At 39.1% G+C, this 13,311-nt stretch overlaps 1 protein-coding gene across 1 annotated transcript; it reads left to right on the forward strand.

Moving 5' to 3' along the window:
* Positions 1-279: 279 nt before the first annotated feature.
* ZBBX (zinc finger B-box domain containing) lies at positions 280-12,973 on the forward strand (the record flags this gene model as incomplete). The annotated part of the gene is made up of 16 exons (XM_082287981.1): positions 280-347; positions 849-962; positions 2,200-2,293; positions 3,392-3,440; positions 3,587-3,696; positions 5,892-6,066; positions 6,933-7,053; positions 7,567-7,694; positions 7,904-8,007; positions 8,336-8,496; positions 9,023-9,054; positions 9,485-9,729; positions 10,358-10,517; positions 10,963-11,118; positions 12,055-12,187; positions 12,898-12,973. The coding sequence occupies 16 exons, from the start codon at positions 280-282 to the stop codon at positions 12,971-12,973; spliced, it is 1,926 nt and encodes a 641-aa protein (XP_082144107.1).
* Positions 12,974-13,311: the final 338 nt, after the last annotated feature.

Raw genomic sequence — 13,311 nt, forward strand, 5'->3', positions numbered from 1 at the left:
TGCCCAAATGAAACAGCCAGGAAAATCTTTTCCTTGGTATCATAAATGTAATAAAAAAGGGGTTTTTTTTCTCAGTTAAATTTAATTTTGAGTTGCTCTAGGATTTTATTGGCACTTCATATAAACAAGTTCTGTGCTCTATTTCTCTATCTATATGAATATTTTTGGATGTGTAATGAGTTTTTTACTGTTTTAATTTCAATCAAATTCCCATTTCAGCAGGTTCCTAACTGTAGATCATCGAAGTTCTCTTTTTTAGGAGAAGTTATACTGGGCATCATGAACGTCAATGATTTTGTAATACTGCCAGGCTCAAAAGCTGGAACCTCAGTGAGATTAAAAACAAAGTAAGTGTATTTTATCTGATTGGGATTGAGATGTGTTTTCATAATTCTTAATAAGTTTTAATGCAACATTAGCTAGAAGAGCTTATCTGTGCAAGAGCAAGCAGAATAATGATGTGTTTCTTTTTTAGCATTTTCACTGTGCTTTTATCCACAAGCCTTTCTTTTCTCAGGCTTTAATCCACTTCCTGATTAAGTTATAGGTTTTATAACCCTCTGTATCTACTGGATAATACAAACATACTCAAGAAATCACTGGGCTGTTTATTTTATTTTAATATAATTAAACTCCAAACCTTTCTGAGTACAGGCACAGTTTTGTGTTGGAGTTTGCACTTGACCTGTCCTGAATTTTCCACAGCTGTTTTCAGTCCTGCTGGGAGATAAAAGAAGGACATGGCTGTAATGACAAAATTTCCAACTTTTTTTTCCTGCTTTAAACTTCTTTAGGTACCTCACTCACATTCAGGTAATTTCTAATGAATATTTTACTATTTCCTCCAGAACTGTCAAGGAATTGCAGCTGGAGAAAGTGCAGTTAGAAACAGAAAACAGAGAGATGGAGAAGAGACTACGGCAGCTGCAGTCAAACATGAGCAGAGAAAAAGAAGAGAGGAGGTAGGTTCAGTTTCTCTTTGGGAAATTGGTTCAGTTTCCCTTTGGAATAAAGAATCTAATGAGATGCTCTCTCCACACCTCCACCTCCCCAGATGTGACCTCTTGTAAAGTTTGGAATTCACAATTGTGTTCAGTCTCCTCTCTCTAATCTTTCTTCCCAGTGATAAGCTTGCTTCCCTATGGCTTTGTTAATTTTAAACTCCTGTATGATATTTGATCAGCTTTCCTCGTTTATTCCCTCTCCTCCTATTTCCCCTGTCTGACTGGATTTGTCACCTTAGTTTTCAAGCAGGAGACAGAGCAGTTTCTCTTGCACTCTTGTTTATTTCTGAGGTTTCTGCAGAGGATGCTGTTGTTAGTATTGCTTTGAATCCCCTTTTACATCTGGGTTGCTTCCCGGAGAGGCATCTTCTGGACGATGGCAGGCAAGGCTTGGAACTAAGCATGGTGTAACGAGGCAAATGCTGGGGTGAAGTTTAAATCTCTCTGAGTCGCTCTGAATGCTGGCAAATCTCTGCAACATCTGCTTCCTTTTCCTTGTGTTTCTGCCTGCTGTGCTTTGTCACTGGGGATGCAAATGCCTTGGATTTGGATCCCTTAGTGCTGCTAAGGGCCTGCTGTTGGCAGCTCTGTGAGCATTGCCCTGTGCTGCTTGGGCAGTGTTTTCCAGATGATGTGTGGCACTTTTGTCTCCATCTCATTCTCATGGAGTTGTTGCTTTTTTGTTCTCAAGGCCCTGTACCTGCAGACCCTGATAGGGTTGCTGTGGTGAGCTCAAAGGACAGGAGTCTTTGGCATTTGCACCACGGGTGGAATCATGGAGTGGTTTGGGCTGGAAAGGATCTGAACGTTCCTGCATTTTAGCAGTGCTGGATGAAGTCCTGGAGTAAATTGGGATAGTGAAGCCTCACACAAAATGTGCTTCGGTTCTTATTCTTCTGAAACCAGCCTTTGAGAATTGCTAAGATTTTTTTATGTTTAAAAACTTGGACCAATTTGATGGTCTAAAAAGAAAGACTTCCTTACACATTTGATATATTTACTGCTATTAAAGTAGATGTGAAGCAGGTTTCAATGGAAGGGAGTGTTTGTGCTTTGTGGAATTGATCATCTTACAGACAAGGATTTTATTTTTGTGATGCTCTGTTCATATTTAAGAAGCTGAAGGAAAACTTTTATGATTCTCTTGCTCGCAGAAGACCTAATCTTTAAGTTTTTTGTTGCCCTTGGTTTGTAGGAAATTAGGTGCTTATCATTGGAAATCTGGGCAGGCAGGACCAAGGACCAGCCAAGCCCGAGTTCTGGCACAAAATAATGATAACAGGAAAAAGGTAGGAAACCAAATTTGCAAGTGAAGCTCTTTCAAGTAAAACAAGACTTAGAACTAGATTTATGCTGCAGAACAGGAAAATTTCAAATACTATACAACTAAAAGGTTAAGCCCCATCTGAGTAAAATTCCTGACTGTTTATTTTTCCATGCCAAGCTTATAGTTCCCGCTGAGCTGGAGGAACATCAAGTTTTGTTGGGTGCTCTGTTGGGGTTTTAGTTGCAATAAACAGCAAATTATCACTGCTTCTACAGATTTAATCCTGTAAGTGTCACTGGTAGTGGTGGAAGCCATCAGGAGCCTGTCCTTTGGCTGGCTGGGGCCCTTGATGAATCTGAAATACAAAGCTTTGGGTGAAGCTTTGAGTCCAAATTCTCTGCCTTCACAGATAAAATACACCCCAGTTAAAGTCTTTTATTTAACTTAGTTTTATTGAGTCTTGTTCCATGTCATCCTTGCTCAGACCTAAAAGAAAGGATGTGAAACTTTTCTGCTAAATCATTGAAAAATCTGTTTTCTTTTTGATATGTACAAATGGGGCACTTTTCCATATTTTCTTTTGGAAAAATCTGTGGCAATTTTTCTTAAACTGGCTGAAAATGAGAACTTCAATAAAATTGCTTGCCTGCCTGTGAGAGGAGAGCATCAGAATGAAAAGGTTTTCTTTAACCCATCTCTTTCTCTTCCCCCTTCTCTGAGACAAGCAACTCAGAGCTGTTGCTACTACAAAGACTTCAGGTTTCAGTTGGGGTGGCTGAGGAGGAGGTGTGTGGGGAAGAATTTTCAAAGGGCAAAATTAAAGTAAGGGGCAGTGAGGCTGCAGGGTGGATTCAGTTTGCAGGGGAAAACGGAGGAGCAAAAATGCTGGAAATTATGAATTAGTGGGATGTTAGATCATGGAAGGGTCATGAGGACAATATTTCATGTCTGGGGAGGGAAACTGGTCCTGGGCTTCATGGCTCCATGAGCAATACATGGAGTTTGCTCTTTAAGTACAGGCCCTGCTATTTCCTAACAGCATTTGCATTCTATAAAAGTTACTCTTTATTCATTTGCATTAGAACCTTATACAGATATCTATAAATATTCTTTCCTCTAGGTTTCTCCAGAAAAAGTGAAGTTGCAAATACTCAAGGAACAGATTCAAGGTAAAGACATCTTTCTTAACTAAATGAAACCTAAACAAACTTCTGGTAGATTATTGCCTCTTGGAGGTTGCTGCAATTAACAATGAAGAAATCAGAGTGTGGACTACTGGATTAGTTGGGGGGGTCTTTTGTTTATTTTGTTCCAGAGCCAGTGAAAGAACCAGTTAAGCCTGAAAGAAGAAATGTTGTAGCTCGTGAAAAATCTGAAGTGAAGGGGATGGCCTGTGGGCTACCAGAAATTAAGGGTGGGCTGCTGGTAAGTAAATGGTTTCAAAATAACTGTCAGGCAACATGATTTCATGTGTACAGAATTTTTTTGTAGCAGTATGTAGACACACATTTTTCTTTCTCTCTCTGATAATAACTTACTGCCCATAAAATAAAGGGAAGTTTTACAGACTGATTTCACTGAATGCAAGGAAACAGATTAAATGGTTCTATTATCAGAACTGTAAACAATTCTTTAACTGGTAACAGTTAAAGAATTTATTTAAACTGTATTTTTATTAATTTGCCCAGCATGTGGGTGTGGCTGAAGAAGGCTGATCTCATCCTTAACTAAGGAACATTACTCTGTGATTAAAATAAGATGTATTGCAGGCCAATAGGGCAATATTAAGTTGTCCATGAATGTTTTGTGATTTTTAAATCCTTATATAAGGCCCATGGCACGGGTTGAATTCTGAATGCTTTCCAAGCTGGAATCTCGTTGTGTTAGAATGGAAATTTCTATTATCAAGTATGAGATGATTTCTATTTAAGAAAGAAATTTTGCCTTTTAGCAAGTATAAACTGGAAAGCCAGCCTCCAAAGTGTGGAGTAGCCTCGTACAATTCGATTTTTGAAGTAATTTACGTGAATGGAGTAGTTCACTGTTGAATAAGAAAATAACTTTGTATCATCCCCCCCTCCCCACTCTGTAATACACGATGCGATTTGTTCCCACTGCTTTTATTAAACCACTTGGAGCTGCTCACATTCAAAAGGAGCTGATGCTTTGTGTGTGTCTTTGTAATGCTTTTGCTTGGGGAAAAAAAAAAATCCGCGTGGATTAGGAATTTAAAAGAATTTACCAGCAAACCACTGGGATTTTGCTTCTAGGAACAACCAACCCCAGCGCAAATCGCGCGCGTTCCGGTTTTCCAGCGGTTTTTAGGGAGCGATCCCGGCCGCTCCCGGAGCGCGGGGCCGCCTGCAGTGCCGGCAGCCGGCGCCCGAGGGCGCTGCGCCCCCGCAGGACGCGCCCGCCGCTGCGCATCCCGGGGGATCCCCGGGCCCGGGAATAATCGAGCCGTGGGAAGAATTGCTCTGGAAATGGTTGCTGCTGGGAGGAATTGAACCGCGGTTCGCTCGCCCCGCGGTAGGGGCAGCCCCGCGCTCGAGTTGTTCCGTGCTGATGCCGTGCTCACGCCGTGAGCTTTGCACCGTGCGCGTCCCGCAGGGCAGTGGCAGGATCGGGGAATGCCCTGAGCGTGTGGACCCCGGCACCTCTGAACAGCCGCGGTTCGTTCCTTTTGCAAATCACAAGTGCCACTGGATGTGCCACTGGATGTGCCACTGGATGTGCCACTGGATGTGCCACCTGTCCCTGGGTCGGTTTTAGTGTAGTGCAGGTGGAAAGGAGGAGGTGTGAAAACATCCTGGTTGTGTAGAGGCTGCTCGTGTTTGGCTCTCATTACACCTTCTGCCTGTACTTTTGCTGCTTTTTTTGTGGTGAGAACATGTCCCTCACTTGGAGAATGTGTAGACAAAGGATCTTTCCTTCTGGTGTTTCCCATAAATATATAAATTATTTTGTGGTTTTGCTTGATAGTCATTCAAGAGTTGGTAATTAAGGCCTTCCACAGTAGTTTTCTTTGTTCTAATAAAGGTTGAAAAACAGTAAAATTCCAGTGTAACACTGGTTTTATCCTTTTGTAGCTGTTTTCAGTCAGTCTCATCTCTTGTAGTATGCACTTCCCTGGGCTGCTGTTTTGATGTGTGAACTGCTATCCCAATTAGCTCCTTAAATGACCATTTTCCTCTTGCTGACCTCTCCAGATGTGCCCGTCTGCTGAGAAGCTTCAATAAGCAGCTCTTCATTAGTAAAGCACAGAGCTCATAAATTGCTTTTACTGAGACATGCTGCATTAAATGCCTCATTTGATCCCTCCTGTACATTGGATGTGGGCTCTCCATGGCTTTCCATCCTACACATGGCTCTCTGATACCAGAAGCATTTAAATACAGGTTTTGTGTGTGTCTGGTAATAAAAACTTTGTCTTTCTTGTTTAGCTCTTGATAGGCCTTTGCAATTAATTGTGAGCAAGACCACATAAAATGTGAGTGATCTTGATGACCAGGTAGCTCAGCTGAGCCTAGAAAATTGAGTGCTGTAGCTCTACAGCTGATACTAAAAATGTTGCTGCTCATCAGAAGTGCTTTATTAGTAATGTTGTGGAACTGATTTAGGAGCCAGCCTCAGAATCAACCTGTGCAAGCCTTGGAAAGCAGGACAAAGGATTATTGCTGAGTGGTGCCTTTGATGAGGAGGCATCTGCAAAGTCTTTTCAGGAAGCTTTGCTTCAATGGAGAAAAGATAAAAGTGATCCTGGAGAACAACTGTGTGCCAGTGATGTCCCATCAGGTATGGTTTGTTCTGTTTTAGTGATATTTTAGCTACATCAGAAGCCATTTGGGGGAGTTAGATTTTTGGTTAGTGAAGGCAGATATTATGTTAGAATAATAAAGCTTTTTCTTAGTTTTTCTCAATGTTCCTTTGGTAATAACAATAGTCTCTGAAGGCTTTTTAATGATATGCAGATGAGTGTTTAGCTCAGTTTTTGTAATGATCTCTGGCAGTGGCCAGGTTGTTCAGCCCATGTCCCTGTACCTTTCCTGGTTTTGTTTCTCACGTGGCACTTCAGCATGAACTGTAAAGCTCAACATAGTCAATTTTAAACTGAGGCAGGGAATGTGCAGGGCTCAGGATTTTGTATGTGCTATCCAAGTACATTTTCTGCTTGCCTTCCACAGGCTCTTAATATTTCTTTGTCCCAATGAAAAGCTGCAATCAGCTGAAGTATGCATGGAAAAATATGAAAAATCCCTCTGATCTGACTGGGTTTGTGCAAGCTAGTCTTGTTCCTGTAGTCCATGGATGATGGTTTTTCTCTGTGGATTTTTGTACAAAATGATATTAAACTGATTTTTTTTCCGTTTTTTTTCTTCTTTTCTGGGGGATTTTTATCTGTGGAGTCATGGATTTCCATCCCCTCACACTTCCCATGCCTCCAGTGTAGTAATCTGTAATAAATGAGGTTTTATGGCTGCCCCCACTACTGACTATGTTCAGTAAAATATCATATTTGTTGGCCATTTAAATTTTGGAGTTATACCAAGACTGAGCTAAGCACAGACTCAAAATGTGATGTTCATTCAAGAATAATGTAGGTAAATAGCAAGCTTATAAGCCTGAACAGCTGTGGAATATTTTTGTCATAATTCTGACAGAACCTGTGGGGATTTGTGAGGTCCAGACCAGTGTTACTGTTGTGAAGGAACCCATCCATGTGGAATTCCAGAAGGAGGGCCTGAGCTACATGGAGAAACTCCTGCTGAAGAAATACAGAAGGTATTGTTGAATTTGCTGCTCCTAGTCGAAGAACTCAGAAATACTTAATTAACAAAAATCTAGATTAAACTTTTAATATATTAGATATATCAAGAGGTAAGGGGAGTGTATACAGGAGGCTTTATTTTAATAAAATGATGATTATAACCAGAGTTGATTGCTTCATAGCTCAGAATTCTTGCAGAAGGAATACTTGGAAGGATTCTCCTAGCTATTAGTTTATTGTAGAATTTTAAGGCTTGTTTTGATATTTTGTTGCTTGATTTTTTGGGACATTTGCTACCAGAGTGTTATAGAGAAAAGGAAGGAAAATCTTGAGGATGTTTTTATGGACACTGCAGTTGTTTTATTAGTTCTTGAGGAGCAAAGTCACCTCAGTGAAATTTGGAGGAGTTAGTTAATGCTGCTTGAGTAAATAGGCTGTTAGGCTTTTTCTTTTTTTTGGTGATACATTAAAAAATGTGACATCTTAAGATTGATTTTTTCTTTTTTTTTCTTTTTTTTCTGTTTTAGGACTCCTGCTGATCAAATTTTTGCAAGTTGCATGAAAGATTCAAGGCCTGTGCAAGCCCTGAGCATTCATCAGGCTGGGACTGGAGGAGGGGGAGAAGGAGATGATGATGACATTGAGGACTTAACAGGTATAAAAGATTTCTGTTTATTGAATCTAAAATACCTTTTCCTTGAGATTTCTTTTCTATGATTGCTGGCCCATTCCATTCTTACCCAGTCTGCTTAAAGCAGCAATAATAAAAGGAGGAATTTGTAGTTCTTTGTTATAAATAAAAATGGTGCATTTTTATGAGTGTGTTTTGAATAGGAAATGCATGAAATTATTTCTATTTCACAGCTGAAGAGGTGAAGAAATACTGGGCATCTGTTTATAGAGTGGAAGAACCCAGCACTGTTCCTGAAAATGTAGAGCCCTCTTTGAAAATTGAGTTCCTTGATGATGTAAGTATCTGAGGAGAGGACTTCATGAATCTCAACAATGAACTGATTCAAGTCTTGATCTGTTAAATATTTAAAGTAGCAACAGTTAAATAACTTCCAATAAGGAAAAGTACTGGTGCATTGTTTGTTTTCCATACAAATGGGGAAAACTTATCTTCCCAAACAAATGTTCCCTGTAATTTTTTTCTGTTGTGTTCAGGGACCCGCACTACATGGCATTTATACACAAAGTCTGGCAGCGTTTAATCACTTTTTAAATTTTAAAATAAGTTTTAGAATTTTGATCTGTTGCTGAGTATGGGTCTCTTTGGTTTTGTTTTTTATTCAGTCTCATAGCAAGGACTTGGAAGAATCATCAGACTCTCCAGTGGAGGAAGCTGGAGTGGTGGCAGTGAATAAGCAAGGCAAAACTGACCCACTGCAGCAGTGTGGAAGGTACCAGAAATGCAGAGTTTGTGGGAGAGGAAAGGAAACAATCCCAAATTTGGGCCTAATTCCTAAGAAATGGGGGCTTTTCTTTGCAGGCAGTTAGATTTGAGTCACTGACTGTACATTGTTTTAAAGCCACTATGGATATATTAATTGCCTCTTTGAAATCCTAACCTCTGTAAGATAGATCACTTTGCATTTGCCTCTCCTGAATTACTGTAGAATTCCTCTTTGCTGAGCTCTTACCTCAGCAGGAGCAGGAACTCACAAATTTTACCATTGATCACTGCTGTGCACATTTAGGATACTCTTACTTAACTAACCTTATAATTCCAGACAAAACCAATAATTGATACATGTGCAATTCTTCTGATGTCCCAGCTTTTATCTGATTAACTGTGACCTGTTTTGCTTTTTTGTATTCTTCTGGTCTTTTCCCCTTCCTCTGTTTCAAAGCTCAGCAACTGCAGACCAGAATGACACAGAACCACACCTTTAAAAGAGAAATGGGTATAATGGGAAAGTCTTCCTGTCATTTAACTTCCTCAGCTGACACTTAATATTTTTTACTTTTTCCTCTCAACAGAAATCCTGTTTCTTCTAAAGAAATTTCTCAAGGTAAATGTGAAAAATAATTAAGTTTTTTGTTCAAAGTACATAAATGTGTCCAGTTTATCATTCTCATATAGGATGGGGTAGCCAACTGCAGTGGTCTGAAAAATAATTAAAGGTCATCAAATTACGTGCCATTCTCTGGCCTATCACAGTTTGATTTGATTACAATTTGATGGGCTGTGTGGGCATTGTGATAAACATGTATGAACAAAGAAAACCAACTTCGAGAATCATTCACAGCCTGTTAGGATGGATTTCAAACCTTATAATGCTTTTAAGGAAATCTTACGAAATTTCTACTATTGCCTTTCTTTAGCTTTAATGGAGGTTTTGTATTTTACGTTCATGAAGAAAACTGGACTTGGAGGTTATAATTAATATTCATTTCCATTACAAATATTGCTGGTTTCATGATTTTGTTCTACTTTTGTAGAAACCCTGATTGTCTGCAGTGATCTTGACATAAATGCAGTGCAGGAGGAGAGTATTGAAGCAAGGGCTGTGAGATCATCCCTGAGCTCCTGTGACCTTCCTGAGGAGATCTCTAACCCCACTGAAGTAGTGAGCAAAGATCTCCTTGAGACACAAGTGCAGAAAAGCAGGAGAGAGCCACAAGAACTGGGCAGTGTCTGCAATAGTCCCAATTTGGTCTTGCCTGTAATTAAAAGATCTTTAGCAGTAAGTTATTATGTCTTTAATTGATAAATAAATAAAGGATGTTGCTTAGTCTACTTTAGATTTAGGGGGGTTGTCACAGCCTGCCGTATTTGATATGTAGGGGATGAAAGTGTCCATGTTGTGTTGCCAGTTTTCTGTTAATGTTCAAAAAAGGAAAAGAGAACAAACTCATCTCAGACATAAAAACAAAGGTGCTGGAGGAGCAGCTCTTCCCATGTTTGTATTAACATTACTTCACCTCTTGTCTGAATGACCAAAAATTGTAGATAGTCTTATCTAACAAATTATTCAAAAGCAAAAAATCATAGAAAAGGTTGGGACATCAATTTGGAATCATTGTTAAACAGGGATTACCTTCCTTTATGTACCCAAAAGTGAACACAAAGAAAAACTGCTTTTCATGTCCACAGTGAAAGAACAGATTCAAACTCTCACAACATGAGAAGTTTTTGGGATTTTAAAGCACATCTTGAGCAAAAACATCATCCTCATGAATATCTATTACAGCAGGCTGTCGCAATCAGTCTGAGTTCTACGAAATGAGCATTTTATTAATGTAAACTTGCAAGGGCAACTTATGAAGTTTCCTGTTTCCTTTCCTGTTTCTAATATCTCTGTTTTACTCAAGTTACAGGATGTAGCCAAAAGACAGAAATGTGGTTCTACATCATATCAGGGACTTGAAGGTTTCTTTGTTCTTTGTGCAAGCCCTAAACAAGAAAAGCTGGAGGCACCTTCTTCCCTGAGTGCTGCCTCCAGCCCAAGGGACAGGAGTATCCCTTTCCAAGGTACTGTTGTATGAATAAATTCTCAAAAATATATGTATTTATCATCTTTTTTCAGTTCCCTTCTATCCAGCTTGTTTTTAGGAGTCACTTCAGGGTGACAGCCATGCCACACAAATGGTGCTGGGCAAGGATAAAATAAATTTCCTACCTTGAGGAAATCCAGTGCCATAAATTTATATAATTATTTATACAAATATATCCCCTGAGAATTTGGTTCCAAGAGGTTCCTACTGCTTTTTATGGTGTATGTAAACAACATGTGAACATCATTCATCTGGTTAAATAGATCACTTGAAAGTAAGTTTTTAAAAGTCTATTACATATCTATAAAAAATAGTTTCATGGCTTCTTTAATTCCCACATTAAATGCAGCAAATACAGGAAGAGTAAATGCATGTTAACACAAAACCTGAAATGAATTTCCTCTAATACTGTTTGGTTTCAGGAGATGGGCAGTGGGTTTCTGAAAGGAGCTTTAGTGAATATGCTGATGACTCTGTAGTTCAAGGTGTCTTAGAAAGTGAACTGACCAGAGCTGCAAATGCTTTCAAGGCCCAAAAGGAACTTTCCTCTCTGATGGCAGCGTGGATGCCATGCCCAGGTAGGGACAGCCACAGTTCTGAGATGCTACTTAGGTGAATTTTAATGATGTAAAATGGAGACATTCTGTCTGGGATGATTCTGTTGAATTTGTCATTTTTATATCTTCATCTGTGTATTGGTATTTTGGTTTTTTGTGAGAATGGGCTTTTGAGTTAAAAATGATCTCTTCTCAGCTATCACCAATAATTCTTTTTATTTGGCTTAGTTTCTACTTCTGTTGCTGCTTCTTTCCTCCCCTGTTAGCTTGAATATTTAGAGAATAAATTCTCTAGAAGAAGTTCCTGTATTTGTGTGTTGGCAGTCTCTGGTATAATTTGGGAGTGATCTAATAAAAGATTTCTTCCTGCTACAGAAGTAAGTCTGGTTACATGAACTCTAAGAAACAGGAACACAAGTAATAACTGCCTCTGCACTTTTTTGTTACCTTTCTCAATTTCAACTGTCTCCATCCCAAGAAATGTAGCTCTACATTATTTCTCACATCATGAGCAACCAGGTTGACACTTTAATTTAAATAATGCTGTGTGCAGAAATCGAAGCTGTCAATTTTGAATCCTGGGAAAATATTGGAAAGTGTCTATATTTTATTCATGTTAGTTTAAATTAAAAAAAAAGGACCCAAACTTTGGAGCTTTCTGCAATCATTCACAGTGTCTCCCCTCAAACAAAATTTGTGGCATTGTGCAGAATACTTAAATCATAGATTTCTTTTCTGAAAGATACTTCTGAAGTATGAGGTGGTGAATTTATAGGTGTTCATAAAGAAGTTACAAATATTGGAAAATACAATCTTAATTCGTAGTGGTATTTTTCATCAGCTAGAGTTGGTTTGAGACTTTTAATGGCAAATTTTTGTCAATACTGTGGATTTTTTTCCAGCTGATAATGTAGATGCTGCATCTTTTTGTTCATATTTGCTCCTAAAACGTTTCAGGCCCTGAAAACCATTACAACTTAACTTGTGAAGATGGAACCTCCTCCAGCAAACCCTGGGAGAAGATCTGTGGAAATGCAGATTTCCAGAACACCCTGCAGCTGAAAGACCACGACACATTTGATATTTTTGGGTAAGTTCAACTTGCTGGATGTGTTTTTATGATATTTTAGATTACTCAAGATGCCAACTATGTCAGAACTGAAATAAAACCAGCCCCAACTCTCTGACTGTGCAATACATGCTAATTAAAAATGTCAGCATGACCCGTGTGGTGTCTTGGTGTTGTTCTAAGCCACTTCTCAGGCAGCTCATAGTCAGAATTGAGGGATGTGTTTTGCTGTTGAGACTCCAAATGATAAATTTGGGATTGTGGGTTTTTCATGCATTAGCAGTGAGATTTATGAAGTAAATCTCTTAAGAATCATCTGCATTCTTGGGCTGTAAGGTACCTTTGAAAAGTTGTGAGCAGGTGAGCCAATAACCTCCAACTCACCTTGTATCTGTTATTTTGCCTTGGACACTGAGGAGATGAGGGGAATAAAGGAAATTCCTGAAGTTCTCTGTCTCACTGGTTTTTACTGGGATCTCATAACCAGCAAGAGTCAGTGAAGTGAACTCCATGCTGTGTGATTTGAGCTGATTCAGAGATTTGTGACAAAAACTGAGGGGAAAAGCTGCATTAGAGTAGTTTGTACATGATGTGCCCTGAAAAAACCTCCAGTAAAAGCTGTTTTTGTACCTTTTAGTTCAACATATGTGAACATATGTCAGCAAGGCTTAAAGCAGAGAACTTGGGCAATCTGAGGTGCTGGAAAATCACTGTGGTGTGTTTCTTCTAAGGGACTGGGATGAAAGGCAAATGGATGATGAGGAAGTGATTCTGGAGGACAAACAGCAGGTGCTGGCCTTGCAGTGAACATGGAAAACTCAGTTCAGTCCCTGCCTTTGTATGGTACAGAACCAAGAAGATCAAGAGGTGTTTTAAGTGCTGCTCAAGACATCATCTACTAAGGAATATTCTGTAAAGTTGTCATTAAAACTTCTTGAAAACACACTGATTTTGTTTGGGTTTTTTTAATTACTCTGAAGAAAGAATAAAAGAACTGATCTTTTGCTGCTATTTTTTAGGATTGTTTTATTCTTTATTTTTTATTCATTATATGTTTTCTTGCCTGCAGATGGAATTTTGTCTCCAAATGTGGTTTTATGTTGTCAAGGGGTATTAATGGGATAAATTGAGGTCTCAGTATGATC

This window comes from Coloeus monedula, assembly GCF_965178545.1.
Source record: "Coloeus monedula genome assembly, chromosome: 10".
In the NCBI taxonomy this organism is placed as follows: Eukaryota; Metazoa; Chordata; class Aves; order Passeriformes; family Corvidae; genus Coloeus; species Coloeus monedula.